General features: G+C 46.9%; 7 protein-coding genes across 7 annotated transcripts; 2 read left to right on the plus strand and 5 right to left on the minus strand.

The window, feature by feature from the left end:
- Positions 1–518: 518 nt before the first annotated feature.
- Positions 519–2,422, plus strand: N7446_011438 (sugar porter family MFS transporter; the record flags this gene model as incomplete). Its single annotated transcript, XM_058520180.1, has 5 exons — positions 519–1,044; positions 1,116–1,588; positions 1,640–1,985; positions 2,041–2,117; positions 2,177–2,422. 5 exons carry the CDS (start codon positions 519–521, stop codon positions 2,420–2,422), a joined length of 1,668 nt encoding a protein of 555 aa, XP_058367704.1.
- A 910-nt stretch (positions 2,423–3,332) lies between these two features.
- Positions 3,333–4,255, minus strand: N7446_011439 (uncharacterized protein; the record flags this gene model as incomplete). The annotated part of the gene is made up of 4 exons (XM_058520181.1): positions 3,333–3,508; positions 3,567–3,637; positions 3,688–3,846; positions 3,909–4,255. The coding sequence occupies 4 exons, from the start codon at positions 4,253–4,255 to the stop codon at positions 3,333–3,335; spliced, it is 753 nt and encodes a 250-aa protein (XP_058367705.1).
- Positions 4,256–4,610: 355 nt separating this feature from the next.
- N7446_011440 (transcriptional regulator family TF) lies at positions 4,611–5,517 on the minus strand (the record flags this gene model as incomplete). Its single annotated transcript, XM_058520182.1, has 2 exons — positions 4,611–5,146; positions 5,205–5,517. 2 exons carry the CDS (start codon positions 5,515–5,517, stop codon positions 4,611–4,613), a joined length of 849 nt encoding a protein of 282 aa, XP_058367706.1.
- A 3,417-nt stretch (positions 5,518–8,934) lies between these two features.
- On the plus strand, positions 8,935–10,229 carry N7446_011441 (uncharacterized protein; the record flags this gene model as incomplete). Its single annotated transcript, XM_058520183.1, has 5 exons — positions 8,935–9,241; positions 9,350–9,463; positions 9,527–9,644; positions 9,718–9,834; positions 9,890–10,229. 5 exons carry the CDS (start codon positions 8,935–8,937, stop codon positions 10,227–10,229), a joined length of 996 nt encoding a protein of 331 aa, XP_058367707.1.
- A 1,842-nt stretch (positions 10,230–12,071) lies between these two features.
- Positions 12,072–12,624, minus strand: N7446_011442 (uncharacterized protein; the record flags this gene model as incomplete). The annotated part of the gene is made up of 3 exons (XM_058520184.1): positions 12,072–12,313; positions 12,376–12,441; positions 12,528–12,624. 3 exons carry the CDS (start codon positions 12,622–12,624, stop codon positions 12,072–12,074), a joined length of 405 nt encoding a protein of 134 aa, XP_058367708.1.
- A 1,815-nt stretch (positions 12,625–14,439) lies between these two features.
- Positions 14,440–15,196, minus strand: N7446_011443 (DUF3632 domain-containing protein; the record flags this gene model as incomplete). Its single annotated transcript, XM_058520185.1, has 2 exons — positions 14,440–14,753; positions 14,800–15,196. 2 exons carry the CDS (start codon positions 15,194–15,196, stop codon positions 14,440–14,442), a joined length of 711 nt encoding a protein of 236 aa, XP_058367709.1.
- A 1,170-nt stretch (positions 15,197–16,366) lies between these two features.
- Positions 16,367–18,662, minus strand: N7446_011444 (uncharacterized protein; the record flags this gene model as incomplete). Its single annotated transcript, XM_058520186.1, has 7 exons — positions 16,367–16,734; positions 16,815–17,120; positions 17,424–17,627; positions 17,687–18,135; positions 18,204–18,289; positions 18,350–18,503; positions 18,571–18,662. The coding sequence occupies 7 exons, from the start codon at positions 18,660–18,662 to the stop codon at positions 16,367–16,369; spliced, it is 1,659 nt and encodes a 552-aa protein (XP_058367710.1).
- Between the last annotated feature and the right edge of the window lie 286 nt (positions 18,663–18,948).

Genomic DNA, 18,948 nt, shown 5'->3' on the forward strand with positions numbered 1-18,948 from the left:
CAAGCGGGTCTGCAAGGATCAGCCTGTCCAAGATCGCGCGCATTACACGCACATTCCGAGCAAAGAGGTCGAAACCACTATCTCAGCCTAAAGGCTCAACATATCTCTTAAAGGCCGAATGCCTAGATGGCAAAAAGGTCAAACTTACGACAATAGCCGCCCCCGGATTACCAATTGAAGCCCTATCCCCCACAAGCATACCGCCGATCCCACCCCCATGTTTCCCCTCCGCATCCCCACGGGTCCGTACACTAAAATGAAGACATACAGGGTTTCCGTCATTCAACTCCGACTTGGCTCCCGGCTTGCTGCTGATTGGGCTGTCTACTCCGGAGGCAGCCCGAGGCCCCAAGTCACCCCGGGTCATGACCAAACCTAAGTATCCCAGGAGAAATGGGCACGCAAGTATAAATACCATAAAAACTTTCCATGATACCTCGTGCCCAGTTCTGCCTCACAGACCAAAGCACCAAATCAGAGACCAACTTTCCATCACAGCCTCCGTCCTCAATTTAGACATGGCCGATGAAATCGAAGTAACAAAAGAAATATCACACGACCCCGTGGTAGATGGCTTCTCACACCATGCCGGGAACATCGCACACGACCGCGAGCCCTACGGGCCACCCGGTATGCGCGGTTTAGTCGCCAACCCATTTGTGTTGCTGTGTGCAGCCTGCTCAACACTAGGAGGGCTGCTGTTCGGTTATGACCAGGGTGTTGTGTCAGTGATTCTCGTCATGGACCAGTTCCTCGCTGAATTCCCGCGAGTATCGGAGACCGCATCGGGAGCGGGTTTCTGGAAGGGACTTTTGACGGCCATGATTGAATTGGGTGCTTTGATCGGTGCGCTGAATCAGGGTTGGATCGCGGATAAGATTTCACGCCGCTATTCGATTCTTGTTGCTGTTGCTATCTTTACGCTTGGTTCCGTGTTGCAGACTGCTGCTTACGGATATCCCATGTTGACGGTTGCTCGGTTCGTTGGAGGTCTTGGAGTTGGTATGTTGTCGATGGTTGCACCGTTGTATATTTCTGAAATCAGTAAGTGCCTCTGTTTTTGATGCTTTGTATCACCCAGTATACATGGTTAATTGTGTTCTCTTCCTTCTTAGGCCCCCCTGAATGCCGTGGTACCCTTCTGGTCCTCGAGGAATGGTGTATCGTGCTCGGTATCGTGATCGCGTTCTGGATCACCTACGGAACCCGCTATATGGTCGGCGAATGGGCTTGGCGTCTCCCATTCCTATTGCAAATGATCCCAGGATTTGTCCTCGCTGCCGGTGTATATATGCTTCCATTCTCCCCGCGTTGGTTGGCTTCTAAGGGTCGCGACGAGGAAGCACTCCTGAGTCTCAGCAAGCTTCGCTCCCTACCACCAACAGATAGACGCGTTCGCCAAGAGCTCTTGGATATTCAGGCCGAAGTACGTTTCCACCAGGAAACCAACAAAGAGAAGCACCCGAATCTTCAAGAAAAGGGCGCCAAGAACTCATTTTTGCTGGAAATGGCATCTTGGGCCGATTGCTTCAAGAAGGGATGCTGGCGTCGGACTCATATCGGTGTTGGACTGGGTTTCTTCCAACAGGTTCGTATCTCCACAGATCCACCGAGTTGACTGGGCTAATGAATATTATAGTTCATTGGTATCAATGCTCTCATCTACTACTCCCCAACCCTCTTCAAGACAATGGGTCTCGACTCGAGCATGCAGCTCATTATGTCCGGAGTCCTCAATATACTACAGCTTGTTGGTGTTACCACTAGTATTTGGACCATGGACTCGGTTGGTCGTCGGAAGCTGCTGCTAGTTGGCGCAGCTCTCATGGCCATCTCACACATTATCATTGCGATTCTGGTTGGCAAGTTCTCGAACAATTGGCCGGCACATCGGCCTCAGGGATGGGCTAGTGTGGCCATGCTGCTGTTCTACATGATTTCCTTCGGAGCTTCTTGGGGACCCATTCCATGGGCACTGCCTTCCGGTATGGGAATGCTTATCCTGTTTAACCAAAATATCCTGCTAATATACATACTCAGAAATCTTTCCCTCTTCTCTGCGTGCCAAGGGTGTCGCTCTATCGACCTGTTCTAACTGGTTAAACAACTTCATTATCGTGAGATTCCTTCATCGCCCCTCTATCCATACACCAAGAATACTAATCTTTCACTGCAGGGCCTGATCACACCCCCTCTCGTACAAAACACTGGCTACGGCGCCTACGTCTTCTTCGCCGTATTCTGCGTCCTGGCCGGAATCTGGACCTACTTCTTCGTCCCAGAAACCAAGGGCCGCACCCTGGAACAAATGGACCATGTCTTCAAAGACAATTCCAGTGCAGCAGACCAGGCAAAGAGGCACGCTATTGAGGTCGAGTTGATCCGCGCACAGCAGGAGGTTGCCCACCGCGAAATCGCGTGAGCAACTCTTTCTCGCTCTGTAAAAGAGCATTCTAGCGCAAGCTCTCAGATACCCATTTAGTACTTTAGCATGAGCATTTTCAATGCCATATTACGGTTCTACGAGTAGTTGCATTTTGAGTATGGTAAACTCCAATCATTGTCCATGAGTAGCGTATATATTACTATCCCAGGAAGGTCTGAAGCCTGAAGCCTGCATGGCAGATATTCGTGCCGAGATCCGCGACCTCGAGGCGAGAACCGAAACTATGGTGCCAAGGTGTTGCATTCTGAGGAATTGCGGGTCAAAATAGAATTCCAGGCTTGTGATAATGATAATATTCAAATCCAAGAGGACTTCGTATCGCAAAAAGGGGTACATTGTGTGTAATGGAATCTGAGCCCATGAACTATGGTTGCTTGTCGACATGAACGGCAATGTACGCTCCCTCAGTATATGACTAAATATGAATTATATATATAGATATATTTGAATTTGCGAGATTTTAAGTTTGCGAGTATGAATAAGTCTCTCATTCATATTCCTTTCGGAGCCCTAGCGAGCGACCTGTTACTAATATGCGCAAGAACATGTGCTTGCTCGGCATACTCCCACAATCCGTCCCGACCCATCACCGACCATAACTTTGTGATGCTCTAAGCCCGTACTGACCATGTCACTGGAATTGGACCTTCGTATTGTCAATCTAGCTGGACCGGAATCCAGCCCAGCAGAAAGACACCACCTTCACTTTCATTTGCCCTGATCCTTCACAAACCGATTATGGACATCACCTACTAAGACAAGGACGGATTCTTATTTAGTCTACATCGGCGAGTTAATCACATACAGACGCGCATACAGGCGTCAAGACTTAGCACTAGTTGCGATCAACCTTGATTTCCCTACTGCGATGGCTCTAAAACTTCTATCAACGAGTAGTGTATCCACCATTGGCGAAAATCGTTTGGCCAGTAATCCAAGCACCATCCGTGCAGAGGAAGCGGATGATAGGAGCAATGTCCTCGATCATGGTAAGACGACCCCCCATGCCATTCGCTTTATGAAACTCAACGGCTTCCGGAGATTCCTGGGGATAGAAGAACGCTATTTATAAACCTCACGTTAGATCTCTCGAATGAAAAATCACTTAGGATAGCCTTACGTGTATCCATTGGTCCCGGAGCGACATTGTTCACACTGATCCTACGGGATTGAAGTTCCTTGCAAACGCCACTAGGACATTGTTAACTAGGTCTTTCGTCATCAGGGGACTAGCAACACACCGAGTAAAATGCTCGACGGGAGCTTTGCTACCAGCGTAAGAAGTATAGTAGCCAGTAAACGCTCCTAGGAGCGCGGTGGCAATGCTGATGATCTTCCCGCCATCGCTCACATGAGTAGCCGCTTCTTTGAGGACAAAGAATGCAGTTTTAGAGTTTACCCTAGGAAAACACTTTAGCCATGCACATATAGAGGCATCGTAACGTTCTTCCCCGAGACTTACGCGAACATTGTGTCATACTCTTCCTCGCTTATCTCCGTAATAGGCTTCTTCAGTACCTTTCCCACAGTATTGATCACAATATCAACTTGGTTGAAGTCACAAAGAACATCTTGGAACAATTTCTTCACTGCAGCTGCAGTGGTCAGATCGCCTTGGTAGAATGAAACCTTGATTGAAGGGTTCTTTTCCTTGAGTGCAGCTTCAAGCGCGGCTGTCTCCTTTTCACCATCAGAGGAGTGATAGTGAAGAGCAAGGTTGGCGCCCACGCCAGCCAACTCAAGGGCGCTTTGAGCTCCAAGGTTCTTAACACCGCCCGTGATAAGGGCAACTTTGCCGGCAAGAGCCATTTGGTTGTCGGAAATGGGTAGTGGCTAGAGGATGTCAAGTAGGACTGTGGTAATTGAGGGCCGAAGTATGGCCTTTGGATAAGAGTTGTTCATCGCTTAATATATATCCAAGAGACTGTAAACGGGCTGTTGTGATGTAATAGCGGTATGGACTTTGACCCACATTCCATAGTATGTGTTATCTTCAATGGGAAATGTGTGGGGCACAGCCGCAAATACGCTGTTTCATTCGTGGTGAAATATGGGGTTTAGTATGTGGTATCCTATCTAGGAAGTCCCATCAAGAAACTCTATGAATATATGGGATAAGGGAAGTTCTAAAAATTCCAATGAATAGCCAGTGCTACTACTTACATCAGGATCTTCCAAGAAATTGGCCAGGATTCGGATCTGATGGGGTTTCACCTGACGCCCTGGTGTCCACAGGGAAATATATGGACGATCCATGCAAGAAAGCGGCGTTTCGGTCAATCCAGACCACGATTCGACGGAGTAAGCCATTAAGTCCAAGGGATGTGAGGCCCCCTCGTAAACTAATGGCTTTTGCAAGACCCTGCATATGGATATCGTAATTCTCAAGACTGCCGAACATGGCTTCGTAGCTTGCCATTTTTGCTACGGCCCCTATTAAAGCATCATATGTACTCTCTGACCGTTGAGCACCAAGCCTGCGATTTATGGATGATACAGCTTCGTAGCGAAGACTGAGGAGATTGATTCTCATGCCGCCAGGATTACCCTGCAAGGAGGCATAATGCGACGCCGCAAGAAGAATAATGACAGAGAACAAGGCGGGCTCAGTCATCACTAACGGAAACCAAATGGTCCTCAAGAGGCCGGGTTTTCCAGGCAGATCAAGTTCAGGTATGTCAACTGCCATGTGTATCAAGTCTATCCATGTTAAAAAGAAGTCCACACTGACTACGTCAGAACTGAAAATTTAACATACAGTGATCGACCAGCAGCGGAGTCCAAGGTTGAGCTGAGACAGGATATGTCTGGAAAGGATCGACTCTGAGTCCGCCTATTTGGGGCGAAATCGAGACTGGATCCGAGCTGAAAGGGTTGATCACGAGCCCAGTTGGATATTCGGAATTCTTCGTCTCATGCGAATCATGTAACAACATTGCCCTCCGGCGTCGCTTATTTCGACGCGCAGAGTGCTTCCATTGATGATGTGCCACGTGAGACCGAAACTCGGGTTCCTTGGCGAGCTGAAGGGCGTCCCTTGGGGTCTGAACATTGACAAAGGCTATATCCATGCCAATATTTCTAAAATGAGGTGATCACTAGCCGTGTGCGATATTCCCGCTGTCCCTGGGAGGGGTGAAAATGTGATCAGGTGAGCATGGTAGACACGGCCTCGGAATTACGTATTCTCCGCTCAGTCCATCGCTCTCGAGGTTAACCTTCTTTAGCGGACCTGCAGCAGACTAGCCATTCGTCAAATGATGACCTAGTGGTACATGTCAGGTGCAAAAGGGAAGAAAGTTAATTGCCCAGCGTAGGGCGTTCCCTACTTGTCCACCCTAATCGCATTTTTCAACTTGGAAGTTGGTGAACCACAAAGTGGCTTTTTCCTGAGAACAGCTTCGCTCTGGATTATAACCACGGCGATTTCGGAGCGAAAAGTCATTGTGCAGCGTCTCGGGTGCGGGTATTGTTGCATATTCGCATATTGCTGACGCTTTGACGGGCTCCAAATGTGCGTAAGTGAGAATGTTACAGCAAAAAACATCGACCATGATGAATTCATTTGCCGATGTTGCTCGCTCCATATATATGCTTCTATGTCAGGCCGGCTGATTCGTTCTAAGAATTCAACAGGCGCCCCCAGGAATGCATGAAGGCATTCCTAGGAACACTTGAGCACCTGGACCTCAACCTTAAAGCTCCAAGACATAAATGCTCCGTTCCCGAGATTGTTTAGTTGGTTCCTGGAACCTCCATGTCTATAGAAAAATCATGTACTATGGCCATCGCTAGTTGCACATAAAATGAAGTCATTGCAAACATACAGTATAGTCCGCAGCGCTCTGTATGTGGGATCGACGTGGACAATTAGCACTTTTGGCTTATCAATATACTGCTCTGGACCAAAGTGAACGACTGATCTTTAATCCCGTGGTCCCCGCTAGAACAAGATGTGTACCCACTTGGCTGAATCTCGGAAAACTGGCTGTGGGGCCGCAAAGTAGATCTTGTTCGCGGAAAATGTGTAAGTTCAGCTTCTGCCAGCCGTGTTTCAGCCATTGTATTCACGGGGCCCATCAATCCAGATCGCCGGTACTGCCGATCTCGCCCAGTACATGATTGTTTGTCCGACTTCAGCCACGCCATGATCGCCATTACCCTCACCGACTCTGCCCGAAAATGTGCTTGCTTTATTTAACGTCACACCGTGGTAATACATGTGATATAGCTTGCATCTGAGACCTCTCTTCATGCGAGGACGAATATCACCACCTTATGCTGTTTCTGAGGACGACTTCCCTTGAAGGGGGTAGATGCAGGGCCTGTATAGAAGCGAATCAATGCTGAGTTTCTTGAGTCCTTTCACGTCACAATCAGGCAAACATCAGGACATAGAGGGAACATGCAAAAGCCACTTGTAATAAATCTTTTCGGAGATCAGCGAACCAGAGAGGCCTAACCCACAGTGGATATTTTTGGTTTGGTAAAGTGGGTGACGTCCAAAAAACTGTAGGCTTCGTAAAATGGAATATATTACTAATTCAACTTCCAAGCCGATGATCAAGGAGTTGATATTTCCGCACAATATTCATACACTGGCCATGGGAGTTAAGCGCTATCACTAAAACTACAGTTCCTTGGGTAAACGAGAAGCGGATTTTATCTACGACTTGGAGCATATAGAGCATTAATGATAGCTTCATTTTTTTACTTCATAGGGAACATCTTCTCTTTTTATGAACTACCCTTCGCGGTTGCTCGTGAGTTTTCTCGAGTTTTGAAAGATTGAGCAGATCGCTTTGGCGAAAAAAAGCAGAGGGGATCTTGATATGTTCCAGCCAACTGGTCCCATAGAGGCAAAAATTGACCAAAGTTGAACTTGACATTTCTGTGGTGGACAGTGTGGAAGGTGTCTTGGCTGTCGTCTTTTTTTAATCCAAAATATGAGTATGGCCAGTCCATCAGTCCAGGGTGAGGGTACATACGCAATAGAAAGGACCAGATATTGCTTATAAGGAATATCGCAATGTATGCAAATTTGGACATTGGCAAAATAAAGCCATATGCATGGATCGGGAGACTCATTATGTATGCCTCGATAGGATTGAATGCGTAAGCCGAAAATGGGGTAGGGATAACGAATCGATGGTGGCCTTTGTGCATCGTGTTAAAAAGCAAAGGGAGATGAAAAAGTCGATGAAGCCAATACATCATGGTGTCAGAAAAAACCACAAAGAGCAAGAACTGCGCGGCTTCATACCAATACCCAGGCCCCTCCTCTGGAGAACCGTAGAGCTTCGAGTATCCTCGAATTTGGACCACAAATATCGGAGCTGTTAGGACATTCAAAACGAAGAGTGAAAGCATAGACTCTCTAATCTCTTGTCGAACCTGCTTCTTGAGAAACTTCGGATGGGACTTCAACGTCGGTTGGAAATTGCAATAATAGCAAACACCGCCAAGGATGAAAAAAAGCAGTGTGCTCGATATCCTAATTGAATGTCAGCTGACAACTCCGTACGCCAGATACGTGAGTCCCCTGAGAGCCACACATTGTAAAGACAAAGAGACTAAGATACTGCCTGGCGATACTTCGGCGATCCCATATGTTTTCAGACTGGATGACAACACAAATTTCATGTCTTAACTCTGCTGCATATGAATCTTGCCTCCTCGATGCCCCCCATAGCCCGATCGGACTTTCAACAACACATGCTAGATCAGTAGCTATGTGTTTCATCGAACTATATATCGGATCAAGATAGATTTGATCGAGATATTTAAGAAGGACGTCCATATTGATAGCAGTTGGAAACGAGTGACAGTTTTTGATAGCTCCTGGGCGGAATGTTCCATAGAATAAGCATTCGAGTGTTGAAAATTGCACCTTTTGTAAGGTTGTCACAACAGGCGATAAATATCAAATACCTGCCTCGAAGTGGTCGAATGGTAAAAGCACCAATCCTAAATACTTATTAACTTTACGTGACGAGATGAAGTGGAACCAATCATACCTGAAATTGTTCTGGTGGAACTGTCGATGGACCTCGACAGTTCCACTGCACGAGATTCCAAGCAATCACCTATTTACTCCATTTAGAGTGGATGCTCGACGGGAAAACCTACTGGTACAGGTGAGGATGTTACTTCCAGGATATAACGTGGGACTGCATGTAGCAGCACGAATAGGAAAAATGACGCAAGTCTGTTTCCCAATATGATCTGTCTTGAACTATTTTAGGGCCACGGAAAGATCAACGCATGGGCCGACAAAATGCATGGTACATATATCAATAGTATCCACACGTCGTCTCACCGCTGGATTTGCATCTCAAAATACCATAAAGATTCTCTGGTGCAAAAATATTACGGAAACTATTATTCACAAATACCCCTCTCCCGCGACAAGCTGTTCTCCACATCCTGTATATAAATACATGTGCTTCCAATTCAGTACCTCCGGTTAAACACACACAACCGCAAATATGGTGTCCAAAACGACAACGCAATGGTCTCCGAATGATGTGGTGATTGAAGTATCCTCGTTTATTCTGATCCTCGCCAGTCCTGTTTTTGCGCTCTTCTACTGGATCTGCTATCAATTTTTCAATGCCTCTCTCTCATCAACGCTGCGTACTGCCTATTTTGAAGGCATCTTTCGATTCCTGGGAAGCCGAATGCCATCTTTTGACATAGCATCCATTCTGGCATATGCGGGATGGACATTTTTCCAAGCGATGCTGTATAAGTTTCTCCCCGGACCGCTGCTATTAGGTCAACCGACACCTTCGGGTAAACGTCTTCCTTATAGGATCAATGGACTTGTTGCTTGGGGCTTAACACTGCTATCAATGGTTTTGATGCAAGTTACTGGATTGGTGCATTTAACTTTTATTGCAGAACACTGGGAAGGACTCGTTTGGACTGTGAATATATACAGTCTGGCCTTACTTTTTATCTTCCACTCGAAGGCTTATTACTGGCCAGATAGTCCAGAGGATAACATATCTGCAGGTAAATTAACTAAATAGTCTCGAAGGGCATATCGTCCTGGAGACCGGCGCTAACAGTAATTAGGGCACTTCTGGACCGATCTGCTTAACGGCATTGAATTCCACCCCCGTTTCGGAAAGCTTTGGGACATAAAACACTTCCACAGCACTAGAGCTGGCGGTGTTATTATCTGGAACGTGGTGTAAGTTTATCCATCATATGCTTAACAGTCTCTGGGCATACCATTCTTATTTCAGATCACTAACGGTGAGAAGGGATATTTCGTTTGCTGCTGCTCAGTACAACAGTCTTGGCTATTTGACAAATTCTATGATCCTGGCTGTCATATTGCGACTGCTAGTTGTGCTAGATTTCTTTGCCAATGAGAAGTGGTACGTTTCACTGTCCCTAAAATTGGCTCTTGGGAGAGATTACTGAACTTTCTAGGTTTATCGGTACATTGGACATTGCATATGAGCATTTCGGGTTTTACTACATTTACGGATACTCGGTATTCATGCCTATGATATACACCCTTCAAGCGCAATACCTCTACCGCCATCCTAAGTCACTTTCGATCCAAAGTGTTATTTTTATTGCGCTTGTTTGGACGATTGGCTGGTTTCTCTCTTTGTGGGCCAATTATCACAAAGATCTAGCCCGCGAATCCCAAGGCCAGTGTACGATTTGGGGCGCAAAGGCGAATTACATTGAATGCTCCTATACACTTGCCTGTGGAAAGGTGCAAAGTTCAAAACTGTTGTGCTCCGGTATGTATCCTAGCTAGCCTGCTAGACCGCTCCCCCTTTCCCTTCATCTTACCAAAATGCCGGCCAACTAATGATAACTAGGATGGTGGGGTGTTGTCCGACATGCCAACTATCTTGGAAACGTGATCTTTACTTGCGCGTTGTGCGCGACATGTGGCTTCGACTCAATTTATCCCTGGACAGAAGCCATTTTTGTCATAGGTGTAATGGTGCACCGTTGTCTAAGAGACGAGAAAAAGTGTCAGACAAAGTATGGAACACAATGGGAGGAGTATTGCAGTATCGTTCCATGGAGACTTATTCCCGGGATATTCTAATAGCAGAGTCATTTGACGGTTTAATCTGCAGTCTGAAGAGAACGTCACCTAAAATTCCTCGAAGGAACCTTAGACAGGCTCTTGAGAAGACCACTCTAGCACTGTCTGTTGGTCTAGCGTGGTGAATGTATGTCCAGAATAAGTCTTAGAAAATTGACCCGAGGTCATGCACGAATGAGTGTTGCTCGCCTAATAGAGCTCCAAAAGCCATGAGGACCTTACGCCGGTCTTACCCTTAGCACCAGAAATCTCCATTCTCGTTCCTCTTGTTCTGATGGAAAAATTAAGGTCGATCAAGAATGAAGGCGGGGAGGGTTTTCCCTCTCCCTCCTCGAGACGGCTCTGTGGAGGAAACTAGCCTTAAGCAAGGACTGGTGTCCTTCCATGCAGCCCTCAAAAGCAAAAAGTAGAGCCAGGCGTGACCTTGTTTTGTAGTTCAGCTTTCCAAAGCCACGGGGGATGATTCTCCGGTGTACTCGGTATGATAATGTATCGCTGATAGGCTTCGTTAGATATGATGAAAATGACAGCTTACTCGAAGGCAAAGCGGCCTCAATCTCTCGATGGTCATTTTAGCCCAGAGCTATTACTTCCGCATTTATGTCCCCATAAATGAGATTTGCATTCAATTGCTGCAGTGATCCTTGGCTGATATAATAGTTATCAGATTCATGCTGAACACTGCATAGAGGCTCAAAATGATACGTTTGTCGATATTTCCCAAACTTCTCTAGTCACCTTCGTATGTAGACCACTAATCAGTCTCATACCTCTTAAAAATTTCATTACTATGCTATCTTTTTAAACTCTTTATTAAAGTGTAAAATGCTACCCCGAAAAGGAACTCATTCAGTATCCACTTACATAAAGCTATATTTCGCAGGGGAACTTATTATTGGGCATGGAGACCCCAATGTACTAGACCAGCAGTTCGAGGGCATATTCGAGGCTTTGGTACTACATATGGATGAAGCGCTGACGTTCATGAAGCTTACAATCACCTCGTGACTGTGTTCTTGCGGAACTTTGGATATTATGTAAGCGTCCTGTTCTTGACTACAAGCCGGGCCACTGACATTGGTTAAGCGGTTTTAAGCGGTGTGAAGATTGAGAGCAATGCCCCCCGGTGTTTGGTGCCTGGCTGCGAGCTGAAAACGCCCTTCAGAAGCGAAAACGGGTACCGATTTGGGTCTTGGGTTGGGTTGCCTTCTAAGCGTAAATATGCATTAGAACATACAAACTCCTTCTACTTGTTTTCTCTCAAAGTCGAACGTGGTGTGATCAGAGTTCTGCTCTATTAGTGTATTTTCTTGACGAACGGCACTATATACTCTTCTATCTGGAGCGACATTGAGTAAAGGCCGCCTAACTAATTATGGAGAACCCGAATAGTTGATCTCAGACTGGTACGAATGCATAGCATGTCTAGGACATATAACTACCTAGGCAGTACTTAGCGAGAACCTAGGTAGTACTGAGGTTTTCTGAGGCAGTCTCGGTATGCCACTGTGCCTAACCATCCCAGCGTCGATGTACCCGAGTTTACTGGGGGCATTTAGAGTCGTGCACATGGGCACTGCTATACGCAGTACTCTTTGTCGTCGGGACACAGTCAACATTGTTCCATTCCCTGAGCCAGCAGCCCGTCTGCCCACCACTTGCAGCGCTAGTGTACCAGATCGCTCTCTTGCATTTGTTATCCGGATATTCGGAGCAAGCCTTCACACACGCCTTAACCGAATCGGCGACGAAGTATTTCAAGTTCGTACCACCGTCGTCATCAACTGGACCCAAGGCACTTAGATTGGAACATAAGACGTTCAATATGAGATAGACAGCGACTTACGCTTATTGCAGTACGCGGTGTACGTTTTGCCGCCGTTATTGAAGACCTGGTCGTCATTGTAACCACCTATGATTGTCAGTCATTGAAAGCTTTTCTGTAGAGGTAGATCCATAGAGAATGAAGAGAAAAGGCTGGAAAACGTCTGTACGAACATTGGATGTCGCTGTTACCACAGTTGCAGTAAGGATACTGGGCAAAAGCGCCTGCAACGAACATCGACACAAAAAATTTGGATAAGTTGAGCTTCATATTGAATGCGAATATATGTGAATTTGAAGACAAGGTAGAACAATTCGAAACTTGGCTTGAAATGTAATCTTCAGCTCGGGAGACGTGTTGAGTTTAAATAGACAGCTTCTCGCCATCAATTACAAATTCGGATCTTGTTCAGAATCCGAAGGACGATAACTACTATTTCTCTTACTTCATAATGCATGATAATTCTCAGCTGAGCCGCTGATCCCTGCTGCCATATGAGATCATATGTGGTATAATCGATCGTCTAGTCGCTCAAGTGGCAAACTTAGCAAGACATTTCCTATGATCAGCTGCCTTCAATCTGTTATTATTGGGAACCAACAGATGTATGTGTATGTGAACATCATGATATCATGTGTGCTATATATGAACCCCTCGAAAATCACAGTTAAGGACCAATGGCAACTTTTGGTGATAGGCACAACGCGTTTGAATTGTTGAATTCTTTTTATGAGATTACGGGCCTTCCTTAAAGGATTTATTGTTCTCCGCGTGTTAAACATTTAAAATCAATCTCCAATCATAGACGACGGGATCTCTTGGTGAGCGAGTCATAGACATACAGGGCGGTTTATAGTGGAGGAGGTGCGCACTAAAACTAGTGTACGACCTTGAACATCACACAAGAACTATTGATATTATGCATATGTATGCATGTAGCTTTTGTTTGCTGCGACGATCTTTCAGCCGAGATCATAAAAGCGGATTTTGAAAAGCAAATATTGTGCGACATACAACTTTGGAGAATGTGAGTGAGAAAGCAGCGCAAGGTTGCCTTGTACTTTTGATCTTTTCTGATGAGACTATATGCATCGATATATCCTTCTTCGTCCCTGCTGTCGGCAAAAAGGACAGAGCCCAGAATATATGGAACGTGTAGACTAGGAGATACAAGCCCTTGTCTATCCAGTACCTATCTAGGCTCATTTGGGCTACTTGGGGCTTGCAGAGGTTCATATGCTTATAGGAGAAGAACTTGTGATTGGGGTAAAGGGGGTGTGGAGGAGCGGCTCCGATTACCATGGCGGCACTATCCCTGGGCATTTGCCTAGGATGTTGGAGAGCAACCGGGCAGGCAGCTAAGCAAATCATGATCATATGTGTCTGTGCGGCGCCAAGTGTCGAGTTCGGGGTTCATGCATAGGCTTGGCTCCACCCGGAAAGGTCAGCCACGACTAGGTGATCGCACGGGCCTCCTACGCTTTGCATTGATGAATCGTGGGTCCGCAATGTTCGTGCATACTGTTACGGCTCCTGCAGCCACAACCTAGAGCCAACCAACCCCCGCATCCCCGGAACCAAACGTCTCAGCAAAGTCACGTGCACACACCACGAATAACTGTGACTAAGACCACGGCTTGGTATGCACCGATGCTACAGGATCGCCCTATAGACCGCGCCATCCTAAGCTTACGGATATCCTAGGAAAAGCCACGATTCCACCAATACTATTAAACAACACTTCTTTATGTACTTAGTTTAGTTCTTTATGTTCAATCATACATTGTACTTTTGTCTACTATTTACAAAACCTTGGTGACTCTTTATTTGATTATAACTTAATAACACTACGACCAGACCAATACTTCGGTATAGATCTATTCGGCGCTCTACCTAGCATCGCTCCTCAATACAGGCAAAAGGACTTAGCCCGTATAAGGCGTGTTATGCAACGGTACAGTTAAGAGACTAATCTTTAACGTTAGAAACAGAGAAGCATTAGGCAAGTATAACCCGGAATCTTCTAACTTAGCAACGACCCGATAGTCGTGCGTAACAGCAAGTTGATTCCAATCAACTTGGAGCTTATGCTTTATATATAGCCTCATGCATTTCCTCTCGAATAACAATCGCGATAATCCGCTCCGCAGCGTAGATGAACCACTTGCAAGCAGCTTCCATCGCCGCCGTATCTCCCAGCGACGCAGGAGGGCGCTCGTTCTCGAGTGCCATCGCCATGGTCCATATGGCCCGTAGTGATTTGTCCAGGGGAGAGAATCGCGCTCCTTCCTTGGGAGGTGTAAAGCGAATGTCTACAGTCTGGGTGAGCTGCGCGAGGAAAGCGTTGAGATTCGTCCAGCGATCTCGTTGCTTAGAATCTAGCGTTGCATCACATGGGTCTACATGCGTTAGCGTTCTGACTGTTTAAATTGGAGGATATATCACCTTTGTATTCGCCACCAAACTCGTACCACGTCTCAAGCTCCGTGTAGCCGAAAGACGGCATGTCTGTCCAGAGGGTATCGCCCTGAACCCTCAGGGGTTCGTTCGTAGATGGATCAACGGCAACTTGCTTCTGGAGATGAGATATAAACTCGGCAAATTTGGTGTGTTTGGATGGCTCCAGGCGTTGAGCGAGCTCCATTACCGCAAGAGAGACGTTGTAGTCTGGAAGACCGATCCCGTCTTGTTTGCTTGGACCATGAATGGACAATGCACTAATGGTCATGTTGATGAGGTCTTGGACTGCATCTTGTGCTGTGACTTCTTCCTTAACCACTTTGTCGAGGAATTTGAACTCAACGGAGTTCTCGATTTGTCGGATGAAGTTCTCCTTTCCCATAGTGAGGGTGTGTAGGTAATCAGACAATGTGGTTGAAAGTATGTTTGGGATTGAGATTGTGGAAAGTAGAGACTATGACTGACTAATAAAGAAGGACGAGGCATAATTGAGATCTGCAGAAGCGGATATGGCTGTACAGAGATGGTGAGCTGTGCTGAATGGCGTGACATCGACACTCGCCACAGCCCGTCTTGACTGCGGTGGCCAGACTAGCCTGTAGTGCTTGTAGTGCTTACTCCCGGCACCCATGGACGCTAAGGTAGTCCTAGAGTATTCGCCAACCGCGCCTAAGCAGCCCTAAGACGACAAACCTTGCAACCTTACAACTTTTGACTAACTGATTCAAAATTTTCATCTCCTCCAGTTCGTAAAACTTCTCGCTGATAGCATTCTGTGTCCGAGTCGTTCCAATCCATGATTGATTCCAGATATCGGTCAGTGTTGGTCATTCCTCTCCGCCAACTTGCCAGCCCGAACCAACTCTCTGCGGCCTTCGCCCTCAAGAAACCACCCTCTGTCCAACTGCAGTTGCAACATGTATCGAACTTTGGAATAAGGCTTTTTCGCAAAGGGAAGCTTGTTGTAAGCATCTAAAGTTGATCCGGGCATTTCAACATCCAAATGAAGATGCTCCCTATTCCGAGTATCTATAACACAAAATATTACCCTGAGTATTGAGCAAGTTTGTCCCGCTCTAATACAGCTTTCTAGCGCAAGATCCCAGATACCCATTTAGTAATTTAGCATGAGCATTTTCAATGTTATATTACGATTTTATGAGTAGTTGCATTTTGAGTATGGTAAACTCCAATCATTGTCCATGAGTAGCGTATATGTTACTACCCTAGGAAGGTCTGAAGCCTAAAGCCTATATAGCCGAGATCTATGCTGAGATCCGCTTCCTTGAGGCGAGAACCGAAACTATAGTGCTATGGTGTCGTATTCTAAGAAATTGCGGGTCAAAATCTGGGGTAAACTTGGAGAAACAAGGGTACATAAATGGGGGATGCCAGGATGGGGTAAAGTCTCGCTTGAATTACTAAACCTAAGTACATCTAAGCTATCACAAATATACAAGGGTAGATTTTCAGGACAATGATCATCATGCACCACCACAAGGGATCGAATTTCCTTCTTAGATCGTTGATTCTCATCATGCAGCCATACGAACTATATAGTGTACAGCATTGCCCGAATAGTCACGCCCGGAATCAACTCAGTCGTATTGACTATATCAAAGCCGAGCTTCTGATACAACCCCGCGCCCTTAACACCGGCCTCCAAGCCGACACACACACGCTCCCGCCGTGCCTGCTGCAGCCCCCACTCGACCAGGTGTTGGCCAATGCCGCGGCGCTGATGAGCCGGGTCGACGGCCAACTGCCCCAGGTACCATAACTCGGGGAAGTCGGAGAAGGGGAAGGCGTCATCCGCCGCGGCCGTCCTATAGTGCTGTTGTCGATATAGATCCACACTGCGGTCTGGGGATACCAGAGAGAGATATCGGTTCTCTAGGTCTAGTAGTGTGCGCTCCAGGGCTGCATATGCTCGTGTTAGCCAGGAGCCTGCCCACGACGATCGTGGATAAGAGTAAGGTAAATGAAACGGGGATCACCACCATGCCACCACCCATTATTCTCGCGCTGCCATTGTCCCGCATCTGCCCCGGTCCCGAGTCTCTCCCACCCACTGTATCCACGGATCTGCTCACGGTCTCCGGAGTGTTCTACCGCCACAACCATCACATAACCCGGGGTGACGAAGCGTGTCTTGAGTCGCCGGAGAAACGAATAGCGGAAATCCGCATAGTGCTCGTGGCGCCTGGGACACATCCAGATTAAAAGCTCATCCTCCAGCATGGCCTGTGCGACGAGATTGGCAATGTCAGGCAGATCCTGGGCCCGCGCCGGGCGCAGACAAACCCCTGATACCATGAGGTATGAGCAGCGTTTTTGTCCCGAGCGTACGGATGCGCTGCACAGTATACCTAGGTATACAGTTACTCCTAGAGTACAGTGGGACAGCAAAATCTCCATGTAACCTCCACCCCGCTCCTTTTACACCGCCTACCTGCTTATGCGGCACCGAGGGTAGTAGCTGTCCAGCTGAAACAGCTAAGGAACACTGGCCCATATGATACAATTATCCGGTATTTCATGATACAAGGCATTTCAACATCCAAATGAAAATGCTCCCTATTCCGAGTATCTATAACACAAAGTATCACCCTGAGTATTGAGCAAGCTTTCAAGCGTAGTATTAGGGGCAAGCTTGCCAATATTGACCTTGAAGTCCAGTGTAACATTCTTCCCGCTATAATCAAGCGGCGTAATAGGACCGCCCACCTCGTGGAAGCGAGTTGGTAGATCCTTTTTCTGCCACTCCCAAAAGATGCGATCAAGATTGCAGTGGTGAAGGAAGAACAGAGGATCTGACATATCAGCAAAACAATACTGTGGAATATAGAAATAAAAAGCATTGATAACTCACCCCCAGGACTGAGAGCCGAGTTCCCCAATGTCCCAAGTACACCTCCAACCCCGAAATGCGCACTTCCATGGATATTAGGCTGCGTAAAGCTAGGAAGATTTTCAAGCGCCCGTGCAAAGGATGTATAATCCGGCTGAGCCAAGACATGGTCCACAAGACTCTCTTGGGCAAAGTAATTCATGATCCAGGGTATCCAGTCCCGACGCAGACAATCCGGTTGACCTTTTTGATGTCCAACAGCGAGCATGAAATCTGGCGGTGTAAAGGGACCGTTCTCAACGCATCCGCCACCAGTTCGGCCGGTCAGGTTGAATGGGTTCTGGGTGGCGTTGGCTGGGAGGTATTTGCCATTTCCGCCGAACCCTCGGTCCGCGTCGAAGACATCGGTTTCGAAGATAGCCATTGTGGAATTGTCTGTTGAGGAGGCATCCAAGGACCAGTTCCAGTACCTGTCGGGGATTTAATTACATTTTCTCTACGTTCTTTACCGGGTATAGGATATTAGGATACGACTTACGGTTGTGCGCCTTTGTATCCACAATCTTCTCGAAGTGCTTTTTCATAGCTCGCAACGAAGTATCGATGCCATAGGGCGAAGTGACCCTGGGTAACGGTGTTAGCTTGGTAGACAGCTATATATGAAATGAGGCATGCAATACTTACCACCCAATGGATACTTGGAGTCTGGTCACTATGAGTAGCCTGGAAATCATCGAAATGCGTCGCTGCATTCTCTAGACCAGATATCGCTGGTTGAGACGCCAGACAAAGAACTGCGCCTATGTAATCACGGCGCTCGTCTAGATCCAGTTGCCTCCTAGGAAATAAAGAGATAAAATCAATTATACATACCACAGACGGGACAGGATAACGTTGTGGCTTACCATTCTTTGCGTATCGGGGGATTCTTGCATGTGTCCGCGAGACTGTCCGCGACCAGAAGAAAGACTCCTAGTGAAAGCCGGAGGAAGCGCATACTTTAATGTATAAAGCTTGAGTCTAATAATTCTTTCACGGCGGGAGTGGGGTGTTTAAGATCTCCGCCGAGTGCACTATATCTTCGGAGGAACATAAAGTTCAACTTTTCCGCCTCGGGTCCTAGACTGTTCTACTTTGCGTGGTATGAGCTATCCCTGTGGGGACAGATAGGCTCCACCAATTATACTGGGGGAAATAAAGTACAGTGTTCGGGACAGAATGCCGAACCATGGTCCCATTGTTTTTTTCCTTTGTGAGGGTCGGCCTTGGCATTTGCCAAGTGA

This window comes from Penicillium canescens (genome assembly GCF_028828765.1).
Source record: "Penicillium canescens strain IBT 15451 chromosome Unknown utg000008l_segment0_segment0, whole genome shotgun sequence".
Lineage (NCBI taxonomy): Eukaryota > Fungi > Ascomycota > Eurotiomycetes > Eurotiales > Aspergillaceae > Penicillium > Penicillium canescens.